The 19863-nt window shown below is 59.7% G+C and overlaps 1 protein-coding gene across 1 annotated transcript in view; it reads right to left on the reverse strand.

The window, feature by feature from the left end:
- Positions 1–4529: 4529 nt before the first annotated feature.
- LOC110581010 (collagen alpha-1(V) chain-like) overlaps positions 4530–19863 on the reverse strand; it is a 20510-nt gene continuing 5176 nt past the window's right edge. Inside the window, exons 3-5 of the mRNA XM_044912078.1 lie at positions 14157–14370; positions 12730–12892; positions 4530–4535 (exon numbers count right to left, since the gene is read on the reverse strand). Of these exons, the coding sequence (XP_044768013.1) occupies positions 4530–4535; positions 12730–12892; positions 14157–14370 (383 nt within the window). The remainder of the gene's footprint in view (positions 4536–12729; positions 12893–14156; positions 14371–19863) is intronic.

The raw sequence follows: 19863 nt of genomic DNA on the forward strand, positions 1-19863 counted from the left end.
GGCATCCCTCCTCTCAACAGAACTCCCGGGCCCCTGGGGGGGCAGCCAGCCCTGCGTCCATGGCCCGCACCATGGCCCCCCTCATCCAACCCACACAGGCCCCGCAGGGACCCCCGTCGCACACTCGGCTTTCCCTGTGGGTTCAGCCATCTAACCTCAGAGAGCACTTCATGCTCCGAGATGGAGACATGCAGGTCATTCCAGACTGCAGGCCACGTGGTCGGCAAGCATTCTGTCCCTGGAGCCAAATCAAGAGCGAATCTTCCCCCTTTTGGCCACCAGCAGGCTCTGGCCACAAACCAGCAGCGACCGTGCGAGTCCGGGTGCCCGCGGACCAGGGCGTCGTCACCTGCAGTGTGGGGAGGTCCAGGGACCCCAGCCCGGCTCTCACGGGACAGAGGAGGGAGGCAGCGGGGAGGCCAGCACACCAGAGTTTCCATCCCACCCCCAGAGGCACCGAGCCACCATTTGCTCATCTGAGGGGGAAGCAGAGCCAGACTCAGGGGGCTGCTGGTAGAGTGGAGCCCACCCAGCCTCTGTGACCTCTCAGGGCTAGCAATGCACACAGAGCCCCAGGGATGCACGTGGCCACAGACCATCACTGTCCACCCTGGCAGAGTGTTCCTTCCCGGGGAGCCTGGTGGGTTCCGGCCACCGTGACCCATGCACAGTGGCTGGGGGACACTGGGGTGCCCTCCTACGGCCACCTCCTCGGTGCCCTGGAGACTTCACACATAAAGGCTACCATATTCCCCTGCTCACGCTCTTGGGACCCAAACAAGTCACATCTAAAATCGTGTGTGAACTTGTTCACCCATGACTCACACACGATGGAAAAGAAAGGCCCCACGCCAGAGGAGGTCGAAATAACTTTTTCCCTGATTTTCGGAGGGCCTGTGGAGTCTGAGAAGGAGTTGAACACTCTCTAGGCAAGTGTTAAAGATGTACGTCCACGTGGCGGGAAACCACTCCTGCTGCCCCCCGCCCCCCGGTGCCGCCTGGCCAGGCATCCCGGTCTGTGACCGTCCCCACCACATGGCCGCCTCCGGCCCTGGTACAATTATCACCTGCACCACCAGCCAGGCGCTGCCCCAGGGTGTCTAGGGTCGTGTCTGCTCACACGTGTGTCTCCACGATGGGCACGGTGGCCAGTTGGCAGAGCGTCGAGTCCCAGCTGTATCAGGCTCTGAAACTGGCCACAATGACTAAAGGGTCAGCTTGGTGAACTCAGAGAGGGGACACCTTGTCCCCAGACTGAGCGACAGGACAGCAGACCCAGTGGCAGGGACCAGGCTGTTGGGCGCACCTCCTCAAAAGGCCATGAGACTCTCTGTAAGGCCCGGGTCTCACCCCCTTTCCCACCGGCGGTGCGGCCCTGGACACTTCACTCTGGACATTTAGCCACCAGCCCAGCCACAGAGGCCCACACTTGCCACGCAGGCAGCACGTGAGTGAAGCGGCCCCATCCTTCTCCCCCTGGACTTTCAGAGCAGCGAGCCTGTGGACACTGGGCTGACCAGCGGGCACAGGGAGATCTCTGAGCACAGGGAAATCTCTGAGCACAAGGGACGTGCACTTTGTGACAAGCTGTTCAGAAGAAGGAGCAAGGACCCTGGGCACCGCTGCACAGAGACACGGGGCACTGACCACCATGGCCGGGGTGCTGGGTCCTTCCCTCACCAGCTGTGGGGCCTAAAGCGTGTCCTTCATCTCTCCAGGCCTCCATTGGTTCATTTGTGAAAGACGATGATGAGACCTGCCTGGTGGAAGTGTCCTGAGGACAGAGTATGATGGTGGGTGCAGAACATGCCTGGGTCTGGCACCCAGAGGGCCTAGGCAGATGAGCAAATGCCCGCACCACCAGCATCACCACCAGCATTACTACCAACACCAGCATTACTACCAACACCAGCATTACTACCAACACCACCACCATTACTATCAACACCAGCATTACTACCAACACCACCACCATTACTACCAACACCAGCATTACTACCAACACCACCATTACTACCAACACCACCATTACTACCAACACCACCAGCATTACCACCACCACCACCACGCCATCGGCCCTAGATCCCTGACAATGTCTCACCAATGTCTCCTGTAGGAAGGTCTGATGAGTCATCATCTCGCTCATGTAACCAGCATCTTTAAGCACCCCTATCGTGAGACTCATGGACACAAAGATGAAGAAATCGGGATCTCTGACCACAAGTCTCAAGCTCTAACACTTCCCCAGGAGGTGGCAGAGGTGACCGAGTGACTAGCTGCCAGGGTTCAAGGAAGGCATGCTGGGGTGGCTGGCCTCAGAGCTGGGCCCAGGTGGAGGTTCACATCCGTACACAGCCTCTCTGGGGTCCTCCCTTGGCCACCATGTCACCCCTCTCCCCTGGGAGGAGACTCTCCACCCCACCTTGCCCATCCTAGGCTCAGACCCCAGGTCTTCAACTCAGCCTTTGCTGGGCACAGTCCACACCCGCGATCATCCTGCCCTGTGTCCCGAACGCATTATCGGAGCACCACATCGCGCCGTGGTCGCTGATGGGCTCGACATGCACCGACCCCTCCACCTTCTCCGTAGGAAATGCTTCCCCACCACATCCCCCCGGTCCACACTGGTACAACTCGTTGTTTTGAACCCAAGTGCAGAAACCCACATTCATGCCCACCGAATTTCATTTCTTTGGCTCCAGGGCGTGGTCCCAGCCTAGAAGACCTCTCTGAGTCTTATCTGTCAACCAGGAGAATAACTCGGCATCATCTCTGACAGTCAGGCCTAACTGGGGTCGCTCTGCACATCCACAGCCACCGGAATGTTCTCACTAACGTGCAGAACACATGCGTCCCTGCTGTGGGGGTGGCAGGGGGAGCACCAGGGGTGGTTTGGAGGCCAGGCTGCTCCGCGTGCCCCCTGCCCGCACCCCCCGCCTAAGAAGACTCTGCACCATGATCCACCCTCACTGCAGGCTGTAGCGTGAGGGGCCAGGCATCACGAACAAGGGCCACGTGCCATGACTCCAGCCAGGGTCCTGGGCTACACCCCAAACCTGGGCCACCCCAGCTGCAAACACCCACTACTAGACATGACAGAGACAGGCTGGGTCGGTGTGGCTAACTCATGGGGATAATCTGTGCTCCCCAACTCCTGAGAAGTGGCTTCCAACACAGCCCCCCAGAAGCATTAACTCTAGGCAAGCAAGGCCCAGCTCTGCAGAAGGCTGTGTGCACCCAGAGGAAACCACGTCCTCCAGGGTTTGTAGGCCCCCAGGAGGGCCGAGAGTCATCCCTGTGTCCTCGAGCCCTGGCGGCCAGCTGGTCACCCCCAGAACCTTCTCCAGCGTGTTCCTGTGGGCACAGACGGTTGGACTGGCTGCAGCTGGACAGAAGGCACCTGGAGAGGCCTGGAAGTTCCAGCATAGACCAGAGAGTAGTGGCTCCAGGTTTAAAGTGAATAGCACCAGCACCCGGGCTGGCTGGGGCAGGAAGGAGGAGGGTCTCTCTGAGTGGGGCACTCATAGGCCTTGGGGCCCATAAAGAACTAAAAACCAGGGGCTGGTTGGAGGGGCACCGCCAAGACACAAGTTAGCAGGCAGCGGCTCTGTGGGGCTGGAGGCCAAGTCACCTAAAGGGAGGGACAGAAGTCTGACGTCAGAGGCCCAACGCTGCTCACCCCTTCCTCTGAGAACTGGAATGTCCTTCTGATCCAGGACAGGGTCCAGACCTGGGCCCAAAGTCTGGCACTGCACTTCCCTGCTGTGTGTCCTTGGGCAGGTGGCTTTACCTCTCTGGACTCCAGGGAGCCCGTGAGTACTGAGGAGCCAACACAACACGCATGTCCCAGGCTGCTCTGCAGAATCGTCCGGGCAATTATCAAGATTAAGACTATCAGCCGGAGGTACCCTCCTTAATGCTGGGAGGGGTGTTACTATTATCTGCTTTTCCAAAGAGGACGGAGGGAGGACATTCAGAGGCACAGCCGCTGCCCCATCCAGGGCCTTGGGTTTTCTGAACAAGCCTCCCAGCTCGGCCTGGTGCCTGGCTCCTCGGACGCCGAGGCGGCACGGTGCAGACCTCGGAGGGCCTGTCCTCCCCAGTGCTGAGAGCTTCCGAACAGAACCGGGGTAGCACAGTGGGAAAATGAGTCTGCGCTGGATTCTCCATGTGCTCAGAGAGGAAGACCTCCAACAAGCGCTCCGCACAACCATCAGAGGCCCCAGCGCCCTGCCCCCAAACACAGGGACATGCGCTTAGGAAGGGGCCACCCAACAAATGTGCACACGGACGCCCCAGTATCGGAGGCTCTCTGTCCCAAGGTGATATCACCCCCTGGAGGCCCAGGGATGCTGAAGGCCCATAGCCAGCCTGGGGAGCCCCTCTGCCGCCCATGCAGTATGCCCCTCGGGGGTCCCACCGCACCCCACACCCTCACAACTGCAGCCCATGGGCCGGCACTCTGCTGGTAAGGGCTGGACGCTAGCACCCCCACCTGCCAGCTGGGCTCGCAGATGTCCCTCTAACTCTCACACCTGCAACACAAGGACAGTAAAGATAGTGACAATCCTTGTCATCACAACAACCGCGGCATTCGCAGCTCCCCTCCCCCAGCGTGGTCCGGAGAGTCTCACAATTCGAGGCCCTCACACAGCATGGATGCGGAGGGACGCCCGGCGCTGGGACCGTCGTCAGGCCCCCTCCCCCAGCACTCACAAGCCTGGCAGCCCCATCTCCTGCACGAGGAGACAGAGTCCCAGGCTAGCCCCAACCCGTGCAAATGGTAAAGGGAGGTCAGGACCACGATGAAGCCTCCCCACGGCCCCTGACAGCTAGCAGCAGTAAAGAAAAAGTCCCCGGGGCCCCCTGCCCTCCGGTCACCCACACGGGCAGCTCCCAAGCTCAGGCATCACTGCAGGCTGGACCGCAGGACTCTGCATCCAGAAGCATGGGCCACAGAGTCCTGCCCCTCCAGGAAAGCCGCCGATCCTCCCCCATCCACTGATGGGCCCTAGCCCGTGCCCGCCGCAGCCCTGCAGGTGACCTCGAGGTGACATGCCTTCCCTGGAGCCCCAGAGCCAATTCTCCCCAGGGACCCGCACATCAGAAAGTCATTCCACAAGCGTGGACTCCCAGCCCTGCATCAGCCCACGGGGCCGGCACAGGGGCCGGCGGCTTAGAGTTTCCATGGAACAAACCTGAAGCCCTCTCAGGCCAGGAAGCAGGGCCTGCCTGACTCTGTGGGGTCTCTCTGACCCCTCCTAGCCGCCACCCTCCTAGCTGCTTGGCTCAACAGGGATCATGAGGACCCAGCACAACCCCGGCCAGCTCCAGGAGCACATCCTCAGAGCTCGGTCCCCACCCCAAGCACCCTGACCACTCAAGGCACAGCCCCATATGAAAGCCCCTTGGCCTGGGCACCAACATGAGACCCGCTGCCGCCCTGCTCGGGCCAGCCTGTTCGAGGCAGCCACCCCAGCCGACGTCCAGCTGGTCACTGGCCCCCAGCCCGCGGGCCGCTAGCCACGGCACAGGCAGAAGTCCAGGCCCAGGCTTGCCCACTGCCCAGCCCTTCCTGGACCTGAGCTGGAGACAAAAATATACCTCAAACACTCTGCATACTGTCCTCATTGGCCAGGCAGTCGCCCATCCAAGCCAGGAGCCACGCTCGGGGCTGCCCGTGACCGCCCCCTCCAACCGGGAAGAGCTAACCATCCTGCCTCCTCGGCCAGACCTGACTCAACAGCCCAAGAAAGCCTCCATTTGAAACCAACCAAACAGTCATGCCCAGAGACGAGCTCTTCATTAACCACACATGCCCTATAGGAATTAATGGGTAAACCTCCTTCCACACTGATCTGCGGGCGGGTTAAATAGCGACCCCAAAACATAGCTCCAAGTCCTGCTCCCCAGACTCTAGGAACGGGACCTTATCTGGAAATGGGGTCTTTGCAGATGTAAGGAAGTTAAGGGTCTTTCAAGACGAGACCATGCTGGATTAGGGTGGGCCTAAATCCCATGATAAGTGTCCTTAGAAGAAAGACAAGGGGCAGACAAACGAGAGGAGGAGAAGCCGCGTGCAGATGGGAACAGAGCCTGTGAGGATGCGGCCTGAAGCCAAGGAACCCCGGGGCCACCAGGAGCTGGGGGAGGCAGGAAGGACCCCCACCTAAGGTCCTCGGGAGGGAGCTCAGCCCTGCTGACACCTTCATGTCAGACCTCTGGCCTCCAGAACTGGGAGACAATCAATTTCTATCTTTCTGAGCCACCAAATTATGGAGACTCGTGGGGACTGCAACATCCCTGCCCTTCCCAGGAATTAGGGAAGGTCCCTGGGAAGTGGGCAGAGCCAAAGACCCGGTCGAGAGGCTCCAACCTTGCTCACTCCTGTCCTGCAGCATCCCTTGGGGTCCGCCTGAGAACTGCATCAGCAGGCACAGGGCTGAGCCTCACACAACAGTAAAGGCAGGGAGGTGCTCCCAGGGAAAGCTCAGATGGGCACTGAGGAGGGGCAGGGTCCTGTGGGTCTTGGGACGGAGCAGGACGGAGCACGACGGACCAGGCCCTTCAGGTGCACTCTGCCTGCTGCGGGCCCCACCCAGGACATGCCATCGGCAGCCAGAGGGCCTGGGTTTAAGCTGCCCACCCTCTCCCCCAGGGCCATCCCTCGGGCCCATGACTTAGCCCCGGGAGCTCCCACGTCTCCATCTAAAGTCAGGGCACACGGGCCTAGAGCAGGGACAGCATGCCATGCAGACAGGGGTCCCCCCTGCTGCTCCGCGTGCCTGGGAGGCCCTGGGACTCAGTGGGCCTGCACACGGGGCCACGCCAGCCCGGGCAGGGCAGGGGTGGGGGCCCCGGGCTCAGAATGGCCTGCACTGTTGTGCAGCTCAGGCTCCGTACCAGGACAGCAGGAGGACCCTGTGTGGCACAGCCCCAGACTGTGGTACCTATCTCGCAGCAGGGCAACAGAACAGCCTGGCAGGTATTCCAGATGGAGCCACGGTCCCCGCCGGGTCCAGCTGCGGAGGCTGGTTCTTCCTGTTCCCAGCATGGGTCTAACTGGCAACACCAACTGCAGAAACACCCCTGGACCGGGAGGGGGGTGGGGGGGCGGGGGACACGGGGGCTTTACTGGCAGCGCCCCAGAGCCTCGAGCCACGGTGTCTGGGCGTGAGCTCAGAGCTGGCCCCACCAGCCCCACAAATGCACCACCTTCCCAGGATGGGAGAAGCACACTCTAGAACACACTTGCAGTTCCTCTCCACAGAGAAATTTGGGTCAACATGACAGCACTGCGGGGACGCTGATGGAAACAGAATGAACGAAAGTGCTGCTTCCCAGCCCCAGAGAGAACAGATCCTCCAGCAAACAGCCTCCAGGGTCAAGGGCCCGGGGGTCCCAGGCCTCCAGCTCCCCAGTCACAGCCCACGTGCTCCACTGGCCCTGGGTCCCCCACGTGCACCCCCCGCATGCGTCCCCGTGGCAGGTGACGGGATGGTCCCTGGAGGGGCCTGGGAGCTCCGAGGTCGTAGCCCGGGCGGTGAAAGCCGGGATATGGACCCAGGCCTCCGACGCCAAGCCCACCGCTCTCTTGCTTCGAGACACTGCTGCTAGGAACCGTGCACACAGAGGGACAGTGGCTCTGCCCTCCCCAGAGGGGTCCCAGGCCGCCTCGTGGATGGCCGAGAAAGCCCAGCCCAGCAGAGGTCCACTCCTGCTCCAGGAAAGCTGCATTCCAGGAAAGAACAGGCCAGTGGAAAAGCCAGGCCTCTGGAAAATGGGAATCAGGGATGAGGTAAACCCTTGTCTTTCCAAATGAAAGGTGGGTGGGCAGACAGGAGGACCGTCACTCGGGTGTGATGCCATCTTCTTCCCGCCGGCACCCAGAGACGTGCAGAGAAAGCCCCAGTTTACAGTCTGTTTGGTCTTGTTGCCCCTTGAAACATCCAACAGCTTAGAAGCGGGTTTGGCGCCGGGCCCAGAACTCCCTGGCTCCCCGTCCCCTGGGGTGGGCCTCCCTCTGTTCCCGGCTCACCAGAGAGGAGGGTCCTCCCACCACAGAGGCTCGCCCCCCGGCCGAGCCCCACCCTCCAGCCCCTCCACCTGGAACACCCACCAGCTCCAGGCCCCACAGAGGAGCCGAGGGTAGGGAGGGGGATGCCGGTCCCCCGGATCAGCCCGTGTTTCCGAGCCAGGGCCGGAGAGAGTGCTCAGCAGGCTGGGCAGGGAAGGCCAGCTCTGGCCTGCAAACGGCTTGTGCTGGCTCCTCCTAGAAGGTTCTGGGGCTTCATTGACCCCACAGGTCAGGGCACTCTGATGTCCTGGGGACCTGTGTGGGACCACGGGACCAAGCACCCACCGGCATCATCGGGACCACCCGGGATTCACCCTGGCTGGGGAAGGTCGTGACCCAGTTTCTGAAGTCCCAGTTTCGTTGGTCAGGTGGACAGAGAGATGCACGGGCAGCTGGGAGTGTGGCACCCGCCCTGCAAGGTGACACCAGAGCAGGACTGTCAGGCTCCCGGCAACAACAGGCCTGGGGACCCACCCTGCTCCCCTGCAGTTTTGCTGGGCGACCTTCTGCAGGTTCTTCACCCTCTCTGGTGCCAACGTCCCGGGAGTGGCGAGGGTTGATGGCAGGGCAGAGCACTTGGCGGGTATCGTCGCGGGCCCGGCTGGCCAGTGCTGACCTGGCTGGCCTCCTACCCAGCGCTACCACGGAAGGAAAACAAGCACTTCCCAACTCCTGCCAGACATAATAGCTTTCCCTGGCACTCTCGTCTGTGTTTCCAAAAACACAAAGCTCGTTCCTAAGCCCTGGAAGAAAACAAGACTTTTCCTGCATGGGGAGGCCCACAGGACCCCTCTTCTAAAGAACAGCTCCCCACCTCCCCTCAGCTTGCCTGGCACCCAATCCACCCAGGACCCCAGGACACAGGCACATCCCAGGGGAAGGAACGGGACATGGGACACACAGCTCCGCAGGGATACCGGGGTGAACAGTGCCCCAGAGCAGCCCTGCAGAGCGTGCAGAGGGTCTGGGGCAGTGTGGTTCTCTGGAGCCTGGAGGGTGCATTTTACTCAGATTCCATCCAGAGTGTGGGCCTCCTCCGCCCATTTTCCAGATGAGGACATTGGGCTTGGAGAGGCTTAGCAGTGGGCTCCTGGTTATCAGCTAGAAAGGAAGTGGTTGAGGCCCAAAGCCTGTGGGACCTTTGCATGCACTTCCTCCTGGGGTGGCTTCGAGGAGGGACTGGACTGTCCTGTCCCCTGTCCAGCAGGGCGGACCCGTCACAGGCTCACACCCGGGCTGGTAGACCAGGGGCTGCCGACCTGCACAACCAGGCCCAGGGTCTGCACTTGGGAGGAAGGGTTCACTGCAGCTCCGAGTCCCTATGCCAGGCTCTCGCCCTGGACGGCACTTCATTTTGGACAAGGGGGTTTCTGTGGGGCCATGTGCACCCCAGGAAAAACCCCAGTGCCCCAACAGGCTCTCTGGAGTTTAGTAAACCCCTGTCTGGACGCAGCACTCAACACAGTACTCAGTGTGTGTGCCCGTGGTGATGGGCGCCCCCACCAAAGTCACCCCGAATCCTTCCAGCTCACCCAGGCCCTTGCAGAGCTGTGGGACAAAGTGGCATTTAATGAGGGAAAGATGTCCTTCCAGGGGAAGAACGTGGCGGCTGGAGAAATCGTTTTCAATGTGCCGCCCCCCCCCTCCCCAGTTTGAAGAGCTTCTAAGAGAAGCCCAGTGGTTAACACGGGGAGTGCCGTTATTTGGAATCTGGTGGAAAGTAAAAGAGTTAAGTCACTTCTATTTCAAAAGAAACAAAGACTCTTCCTCTCTTGCCCTGAGGCCCAGGGTGTCTGGGCCTTGAAGGCCAACGCACCCAGCTCGGTCACTGCCCCGTGAAGAGAAAAGCCAGACAGAAGGCTCGGGGGCCACTGTGCCACTGGCCTTCATTGCGAAAGCCAGGTCACATTTTCCAACGTGAGCAAGTCTAGCAGCCAGGAAAGTCCACGTCTGGGAAAACACCAACACCTCACGGGCCCCAAAACCTCCCGCTCCTGGCAGCCACTCTGGCTGGAACAGCAGGAACACCGCAGCCGGCCATTCCAAGCACGATCCTGACCTGCGCCTCGATGCAACACCGGCCTGCCCCCAGCCGCACAGGGAGGCCTGCGCTGCCCCCCACACGCGCACCGCGGGCCCCACGTGGCCACCATCCCACGCTGCAGACGGGGACCCTGAGTCTCAGACAGGCCAAGCAGCCCAGCCAGCGTCCCCCAGCGGGGTTCAGGCCCTGACCTCTCCCGGGGCTTCCCTACAGCAATGCACTCTTCGTATCTTGTGCTCCCAGGAAAATAGCTCCTTCTGGCTCAGCCAGAATATCCAGGAAGTAGTATTTGCTTCAGGATCCTAATTTTTTTTTTTTTTTTAAAGGTAGAGAAAGCTTGTTCCAGCCTCTTTACAAAGACAGGCACACCGTGAGCCCACCCGAGGCACGAGAAATGACGCGGATTTCCACCTAGCACAGAAAAGCTACCACACGGTAAATGAATTCAAACCCGTGAAGCCACAGCCCAGCATTGGCACACCTTCCCGCCTCCAGATCCAGAACTTCAACCGACAGGAAGAAGGCCAGTGTCCGCAGTGACCCTGGCTCCCCGTCATGAGCAGGCACCCACGTAGCTGAGCCCAGGTGAGCTCCCAACACCCCTCAAGGTGCCATGACTAGTCCCCACGTTAGACAAATGAGAGTCCCCAAGCTCAGCAACGTCACCTGCTTTACCTGGATCCTGCCACCAGCAAGGGATCTGTACCAGCGACAGCTCAATCCCAGCCTGTGTGACCCCCGTGCCTCCAACACCAGCTCCCCAGGAGAGCCCCTCAGCCACCCCCAGCCTGACTGACAGCCCTGGCCATCCTGCAATTCACCCCAGGTCTCTGGGCAAGTTGGGTCAGAAATGTGCCCATGGGGTGTGTCTCCAGAACTTGCAAAATTTGGCAGCACCAGAGGGCTCCAGGCTCCCTCCTGCCCTGCTGTCCCAGGACACGCCAAGGGCAGCCACGCCCAGCAGGGCCCATGGACCCACCTTCACAGGCTGGCTCCCCAGCCTTCTCTTAGCGGCCCTCCCACCCCATCTCTGTGTAGACGTGTCTGTTCTGGGCCTTGCTCGTCCATCGTCCCACCTCTCCACCTGCCTTGACACGGAACTCAAATCAAAACCAAGCTACTAATACCGTTGAGCGCCTACTCTGAGGGTCGCCATGTGCCACAGCCCCAGGAAGTACCGCGTTCATGATCCCACTGCACAGACAGGAAAGCTGAGGCTAAGACACGGCAGGGCAACTTGCCTGAGCCTCCAAATCCAGCACACGAGAGGGGGGGCTTGCACCGGGCAAGCGCCCTCCTGAGAGGTTTTGTGGTCATGCCACATGCACCGTTGTGACTTTGCAGAAAGATGAGACTTTGGAAAAGTCACTCTTCACCTGCTCAGCAGCAGACCCTCCCCACCGGCCAGCCCTGGAATCTGCAGAGACATCACTCCATCTAGAATAGAAATGGGAGTAACAAGCACGCAGTCTCTCCCTCTGGGGCCCCCGCAGTACACAGGGATCCGGTCGACACCTGACCAGCCTGGGGGTCTCCAATTCACCGAGTAGATGCACGGGCCCGGACACCCTACTTCAGGTGTGAGCACAGGGCTGGAGGGCATGGAGCATTCCTCTCAAACATGGCCAAGTATGTGCACAGTCCCGGGAATTTCGAGAGGAAACGCTGCCCCAAGGATGAAATCCCAGAGCTGGGAGAGCCCTCAGACCATCCAGCATGGCGGTTTGCAAATACACTTTAGCCACAGAGCCCTGGGGGCAGCCAACGCTCCTTCCACAAAGCCCGAATATGTAGAAGAAAGAAGTCCAGCGGAGGGGTCCTGGCTGTCACCTCGCCCAAGCCAGAGAGACCACCACTGGTCACCTGAAGTGCCTTCTAGAATGCAGATCCCAGGGCCCTGCCACAGGCCTGGGGCCCCGGCACCTCAGGAAGCAAAGCCTAAGCATCTGAACATTTAAGATCCCCAGGGGGTGCGACTGCACTCCGCTGGGGTACCTGGAAACCGCTGGTCCCCTGCAGAGCTGACCTGCTTCTGCAGGACAGAGTTCTTTAACGCTGTCTTATACTGAACCCCAGTCTTCAAGGGAGAGAAATGCAGGACTCTGCAGGTTGAAGTGGGGGCTCCCAGGGCCCACTCTGCTCAGCCCCCTTCTCCGTCCCTGAGGCATTTCCCGGGGAAACCGGGTCCCAGGCTGCAGTTGGGCACCGCCAAGGGACAGCACCTCCGAAGGGTGGCGGCTCGTGCCTTCCTGCAGCACCCCGGCCTCCGGTGCCCCCAGCCCCAGCTGCCCCCTTCCCAGGACCCTCGGACACCAGAAGGCAGGAGTCCACGTGTGTCCATGAGCCCCAGACCACGCTCACCAAAGCCCGTGCCCTTCCCAAGCTCGTCCCTGGGCCCCTTGGAGAAGGGTGGACGCGCTGTCCTCATAGAGCCTCTCTAGTCCCACAGGCCACAAACAGGCCTCGGGATGGCAGCAGAGGCCGCAGCCAACAGGAACCAAGGCCACGCCAGAATTCCTACTGTCCCCGAGAAGGAGGCCGCATCCAGGAGGGACCCCTCGCCAGCGCCGGTCCCAGGTGCCCGTGGGACAGCCTCCCCTCGTCTTACCTCGAACACTTCCTCGTCCAGGATCCGGGTCCCAAACACGATGATGCCGTTGACATCTATCATGGGGTGGTCACTGCGGGCGAGGTGTTTGGTGGTCTTCTTTTTACAATCCAGGATCAAGGTGACATTTTTCTTGTGGATACTGAGAGCGATCCTGTGCCACCTGCGAAGAAACAGCCCGGGCAGGTGAAGAGGGCTCGTGTCACAGAGGACCTGCAGCAAACAATTACTTCTTGCACGGTCGCGGGGGGGCTGGGCAGCTCCTAGCCCAGCCTCTGCCATCAGACCAGGCTGGCCACGGGTCTGTGAACCTGAACCCCATAGCAAACTGCAGGCTGCTGGAGAAGACAGGGTTTGCTGGGAAGTTGGGGGATGGATGGATCGATGTGAAGCTCTCCGTGAGAAACACAGGGACCACATCCTGAGGGGCTTCCAAGATCAGGCCCACGGCCTCGGATGTGTTCGCCGTGAAAGAGCTGACTTTCAAACCACCAGGGTTTAGGTATGCCCCCAGTAGAAAATTCTGGAAAGATTTGTCTTTTTTTTTTTAAATCATTCACTCCCACATCTAATGTGTCCATATCCTGAAGGATATCATACGTCCTTTAAAGAAGATGTGGTATCTATACACAACGGAATACTAATCAGCCATCAGAAAGAATGAAATCTACCATTTGCATCGATGTGGATGGAACTGGAGGGGATTATTCTAAGCGAAATAAGTCAGTCAGAGAAAGACAATTATATGATTTCACTCATATGTGGAATTTAAGAAACGAAACAGAGGAGCATAGTGGAAGGGAGGGAAAAATAAAACAAGACGAAATCAGAGAGGGAGAAAAACCATAAGAGACTCTTAGTCATAGGAAACAAACTGAGGGTTACTGGAGGGGAGGGGGGTGGGGGCTGGGGTAACTGGGTGACGGGCATGAAGGAGGGCATGGGTTGTAATGAGCACTGGGTGTTATATGCAACTGATGAGTCACAGACATGTACCTCTAAACCAATAGTACACTATATGTTAATTAATTGAATTTAAGTAAAAAAAATTAAAAATAAAATAAAAGGATATCGTACATCCTTTCTGGAAGGAGTTGGGTATAACCGCATGATCTTCGATGTCCCTTTGAGACTCGGAGCCTAGCATTTGAGATACTTTAGTGCATTTGAAGGGGAAGCGGAGACCCAGGGAGAAGTAAGGGCCCCCCAAAGACACAGAAGACAACCCAAGACCAGTACCCAGGCCTCCGGACTCGAGCCCAGTCCTCTCTCTTGGCCTGGTGCCCACCTGTGTGCATGGTGGGACCATCCTGCTTTTTTATCAGGTGCATCCTGCCATGGGTCCCTTGCCAGCCAGCAGGCTTTAGGCGGCCTGCCCAGACCCCCCAGCAGGAGTAGGACAGGGTTGCTGAGCAGTGCCCACTTACTTGCCATCGGACAGGTTGATGCCCCTGAAGAGGGGGTAATCCTCTGGCCCTGGTTTCCCCGTGTGGTCCTCATAGAGGAAGACCGGAGAGCGGCCCATCTCCAGGCCGATCTGCTGGATGCCCTGCTCATTGTAGATGGAGACCAGGAAGGCCTGGCTGCCTTTCTTGGCTTTCACAGTGGTTAGAATGGAGAAATCCTCAGGAAATGAAGATGCTGTAACAGAAGACAGAGATAAGAAGGCAGTCAGGAAGCCCTAACTATACCCAGCCACAGCTATACAAACAAACCTGCTCAGGGACCTGGCAACTTTTGGTGCATATATTGGTGCACAGCCATCTGCTGCACATCTGCCCCTTGATCAAACTGTTCCTGCAGCCCTTCCCTATCACCACATGACCAAGCCTACCCTCTTGGAGGCTCAGTACAAATACAAACCTGACTGGTTCTTCCAGCAGTGAGTCTTCAATGTCATCTCCTCAGTTCCTATACCTCAATACATCTGTGTATAAATCCTAATTAGAACCTCCTAGAATGTCAGCTCCCTCTGGGCAGGGGCTGTTTTCAGATGCATCTCCGTAGGTACCCTCCATAGCGCCTAAGGCTATACCTAGCAGATTGTGTCTCATTGAGTGCCCTCAGGAGGGAGGGGGAGAGAGAGCAGGGAGAAGGAAGGCCCGAGGCAAGGGACCACATCTCGGGGCTAGTATGCAAAACAGAAGATAAGTAGAAAGATATCGAAAGACTTCAACCCAAATTTTAAAAAGGATGGAAAAAAACAAACCCCATATGTTAATGGCAGGGAATGCTCTTTAAAACTCAGGACAGAAACAACACGGGGTCATTAACGACCAGGCCCACACCAGCCTGCCGAGAGCCAGCAAGGGCCTGCCCTGCCTGATCCAGATCTCCCCACGTGCACGCGCCCTTCCCCGCCATGGATCCTGCTGGCCCAGAGAGCGTGGCGGGTCCCTGCACAGGGGAGCCACCCGGAAACGCTCCGCAGAACCGGCCAGAAGGAGCGGCGTCCGGAGAGGTGTTGGCATGTGCACCCTCACAGAAGAGGGGCTGTGAACCTGGCTTACGGGCCTGGATAAGGAGCGACCCTGTTGTCAGACCACCGCTCCTTAGAACGGTAACAGGGTCAAGCAGCTGGCCCCAAGGCCTGTGGGGCTGAGCTGGGGGGAGGGCAGCTTCCAGAGCAGACGCTATCCTTGGGCGCCCTCTGCTGATGGAAGCGCCGTGCGGCCAGGCAGCTCCCCCTGCTTCTGCTCAAGGGAGCAGAGAGCCACAGGGTGCCATGCTGGGGACATGGGGACTTCCAGGGCACCAGGCCCAGGGCATCCTAAGACTCCCGGGGGGCAGGAGGAAGGGGACCACCCGCTGTGGCTTCTGTGACCTCTGAAGGACTCAGGGTGAGGAGATGTTGCCAGGACGAGCCAAGGGCAAGAGAGGCCACAGCTGCTCCCATCAGGGAAACCAACTGGCCCCCAAAGGCCAGCTCAGAGACTCGTGTGAGGTCCCAAGGCGGAGACAGAAGGCCGCTTGAGAAGTCCACCCCATGGGCCCCAAAACCCCAGCTAAGGTGCCCACGGGGGGACAGAGGCCCGAGGACCCCAGCCCCAGGGCTCAGGCTGGGGTCTCCCTCCCCCAGGGGAATGGGCAACGCTGGGCAGCGCGACCACCTGTCCCAAGACAGGCCGAGTCAGGCCGCCCTTCCACATGGACGGGAAGCCTTTGGGAAGAGGTGTCCTGAGATCACCACAGTCTCAGAGCCCTCGGCTCCACACTGTCCCTCCGCTCGAGGGACGTGAGGGGAGTCAGAGGGGCATCTGCTGGGCAGGCCAGAAGAAGCCCCCGCTGCAAGGCCAGGGCAGGACCTTGGGGCCCCACTGGGTCCCTGGGGGTGAATGGGCACCAAGGGGCCCAGGGGATGTTTGACCTGAGGCACCCGGAGGCCACTGCCCACGTCCAGGGTGGCAAGGTTACAGTCCCTCGCTCTCATCTCGAGGGTCACTGCCCCATCCCCAGCCCAAGACGACCCCACGCCATATACATCCTGTCTGAAACACAGAGAAGAACGGGGAACGAGGGCGCAGCCTGGGGAGAGCCATGGCCCCATCTCTCCAGCTCGTGAGGACGCCGTGTCCCAGCGTTCACACCTTCGTGAGAGCAGATCTCAGCTCAGAGAGCCTGAGAGGATAAATTATGTCTGACATGAATCTCCCTGCTGGTGAAATAATATTGGCTTTATTGTCACTCCAGAGATGGCCTATTCCAGGCGTGACGTGAGCCGGACGCTGACACGCTCCCTGACCCGTGCTTTCTGGGCTCTCTGTGGGACTGCGTCTGGGTCCCACTCTTCCTACTCAATTTCTCAAAGTCACGGGGACAGGCAAGTTCAGCAAGAGGCCCAATTACTTCCTTAGGTCATTTCCTTTTCCCTTCGCTGAGGCCAGAGGGCACTGCGGCCATTTGGGTATACAGTAGGAACTTAATAAAGGCATCACTATTAAACTGAATCCTACTAAGCCACCGGCTTCTGGACAAGATGGTCTGCTGGACGGGGGCTGATCTGGAGCGCCAGGCCCGCCTGGAGGGAAGGTCTGGGGCGAAGGCCAAAGGGGGCAGGGGGACATTGTCATATCCCAGCCCTGCTTCAGATCCTGAGCATGAAGGGAGTCTCAGTGGCCCTGAGGTTACCAGACGGAGGACAAAATGGAGAGAGGACCCCAATCCGAGGCACGAGAACAGAGGAGGGGGCCAGTAATCATGGGGAGGCCTGCTGTGTCCTGGGGCCCCAGGAAGTCGGGGCAGCCCAATGGAACACACAGCCTCCTGCATTCAGGAGGATCCACGATGGCATCTTCTAGGGTCTCAGGCCTGTCTTCCCGTCACATGATGTCCTCCCGCAGGCAGAGGGTGGTGAGGCCCGGAGACCCCCAGGCAAGCAGGGTCACCCTCTCCGGCTTGCCCCCCAAAGCATCCCAGTTCTGGGCTCTGCCCTCATCCTTACAGCCTGTCAGGGCCACCCAGTGCCAACTGTCGGGAAAGGTCCAGGCCTACAGTTGAGCTGACCTCAGGACCCGGGCCACTGAGTGTGAGCGAGAGGAGGAAGACCCCTCGGAATCAGGGGGGCGCGAGTCTCCGTCTGGCTAGCAGGTGCAGACACCACGGAACTGCCTACCTGCCCCCCTGGAAGGAGAGCAATCCCACTGCAGGGTCCCCCACTGTGCCACCCTGACTTCCCAGTCCAGGGAAGCCGGGACTGCATACCATTCGTACAGAGCTGCCGAACAGGTGAACGGGCGCAGTGGGCGCCACGGGTTCGCCCACGTCAGGCGCGGGCTGGGGGAAGAACACGTCCCCACAAAGGATCCCAAATAGCCGCTCGGCCTTGGCCACCGAGCGCTCCTCCACGAGCCTGCGAAGGGGGCCCTGTGTCCTCGGAGCAGCTGGGCAACTCCGGGGTCTCCTCGTCGTGGCCATGAGTCACCCAGACATGGACGTCCCTTTGCTCTAAGACTCATTCAAACATGTTTACACTCAGCTCTGGCTGCCTGACCACCCGGCCCGTCCAGCAGACACAGGCATCTCCCCCGACCCAGAGACGGGCCTCCCAGTGAAAAGGTCAGCCGGAGCCCAAGAGAGAAGGGACAGAAGCCATGTGTCTCCTCAGACCCGAGGCCACAGTCACACGACACTGGCCTGGAAGAATGTTCCCTGGCCGCTTTCGCGGACTCCGCACTTTGGGATTTGGAGAAGGGACCCCCTCGAAATTCCTACTCAGATCAGCCCGAGGCCACCTCCGGCTTTATTTGGCTTTGATGAGGCTCTGGTTCTGCCTGGACCCGTTCCACTCCTCACACTAATTGTGACCAGAAGACCCTGTCAGAGCGTTTACACTCTAAGTGTCTAACCAAGTCCCTAATTTGAGAGCTTAGGGAAAACGAGATCTGAGAAACTATGCCCTGTCTTACAGCTGAGGGATCCACACTGCATCTCCCATCACAAGTCTATCTTCTGGGATCCCTGCAGTTTTAGGAGGGCGGGGCAGACTCTCACCCTGAGCTGGGCGGGCGTTGGGGGTCAGAGTGACGGCAGATCTGTCCCAGGCAGGACGCCTGGCTTGCCCAGCGCGGCCTGGCCGGGGGACAGCACAGCCGTCAGGGCCTGGGGCAGCCACCCCCTGGAGCCCTTCCTTTGTGCCCCTCAGTCTCTCTAGGACAGGGGACGGAGGGACGGGGGGACGGGGGGCAGGACGTAGGCAGCTTCTGGGCGGAGATGAGAGCGAGCATCTGGTGGATGATTCTAGAAGACAGGCTCAGCCCCATAGGAGAGGAAGTGCTCTGGGACGTGTGGAATGTTGGCCCCGACAGCAATCTGTGGGTTATACGCCAGGGGACCTGACAGTGACCTGGTCTGCAGCCCAGGGCAGCCGGGCACGCAGAGGTGGGCTCCCAGGAGGTCTGGAGGGGACCCAGTGCCCCTGACTGACCTCATCTACCCGAAGTGACCTTCTTGAATAGGGCCGATCCAGCCTCTCTCAGGGACAGGCACCTAAGGGCCCCGTGGATTAAAGGCAGGCTGAGTGCAAGGGGCATCGGAAGCAGGCACAAAGCCCCTGAAAGAGCGTGTCCTTCGGGACCCTCTGGGGACGTGGGAGCACAGAGACACCGCGACTTGTCCAAAGACTGCCCAACGTCGGGGTCACAGCCAGGTCACCAAAAAGTGATGCACAGTCTTCTACTGATGACAAGGTATCATAGCACATGAAACGGGCACCTGCCCAGGAAGAGCATTACTGCCTGGTCCCCTGGCCCTTTCTGATCTGAATCACGAGCTCATTTAAGGCGGCGGGGAGAAGTGATCCATCATGGGCTATTTATCCACATTCAGACAAGCCCTGAGGGTTTGCCTGACCCTGGGGTGTGGGGAGGGGGTGTCACAGTGTCCACAGCTGGGTGACAGGGACAACTGGGACGCCACATCTTAGCAGCCAACGTCGCCCCTACCCTGGGCATGTAATTCCAAGCAGAGATCTGGCGCTTGGCGATTGCTTCTCAGGAGAAGCCTGCACCCTCTAGCTGGGAGCCCTGATGCTCGATTCCTATGTCTCTCCAGGTCATTGCCCCCAGTTAAGCTTCCGTGTGGGAGCGCTTCCTTTCCCATGACCCAGGGTCTCTCTCAACCACGTCACAGGGGAACTAGCCATCACCTTTTTGCATGTGGAGTCCTGGCAGCCTGTCTACAGCTGGAGGCACACCTGCTCAGAGAAGCGAGGGGAGCAGATGAGGCCTCGTGGGCCCACACTCACTGGTGGGTGGGGATGGCCGCTGAGCTGCTTTCACTAGAATGAGACCACAGCAGGCTCCTTAGAAGGGCTTCCTGGAAAACCAAGTGTGCTTCTGCCACCATACGGTCATCCCGCCCTGCGCCCTGGCTGGAGGTGGGGGGGTGGAGCCATACCCATACCCAGCATGTCCGTCCCCACCACCCCGCACCCGGGACACAGGCTCAGGTCCCGCCCCCTGGGACACAGGCTCAAGTCCCGCCACCCGGGACACAGGCTCAGGTCCCACCACCCCGTACCCGGGACAGAGGCTCAGGTCCCACCACCCGGGACACAGGCTCAGGTCCCACCACCCTGCACCCGGGACACAGGCTCAGGTCCCGCCACCCGGGACACAGGCTCAGGTCCCACCACCC

The sequence above is a fragment of the Neomonachus schauinslandi genome, unplaced genomic scaffold (assembly GCF_002201575.2).
Source record: "Neomonachus schauinslandi unplaced genomic scaffold, ASM220157v2 HiC_scaffold_124, whole genome shotgun sequence".
Classification (NCBI taxonomy): Eukaryota; Metazoa; Chordata; class Mammalia; order Carnivora; family Phocidae; genus Neomonachus; species Neomonachus schauinslandi.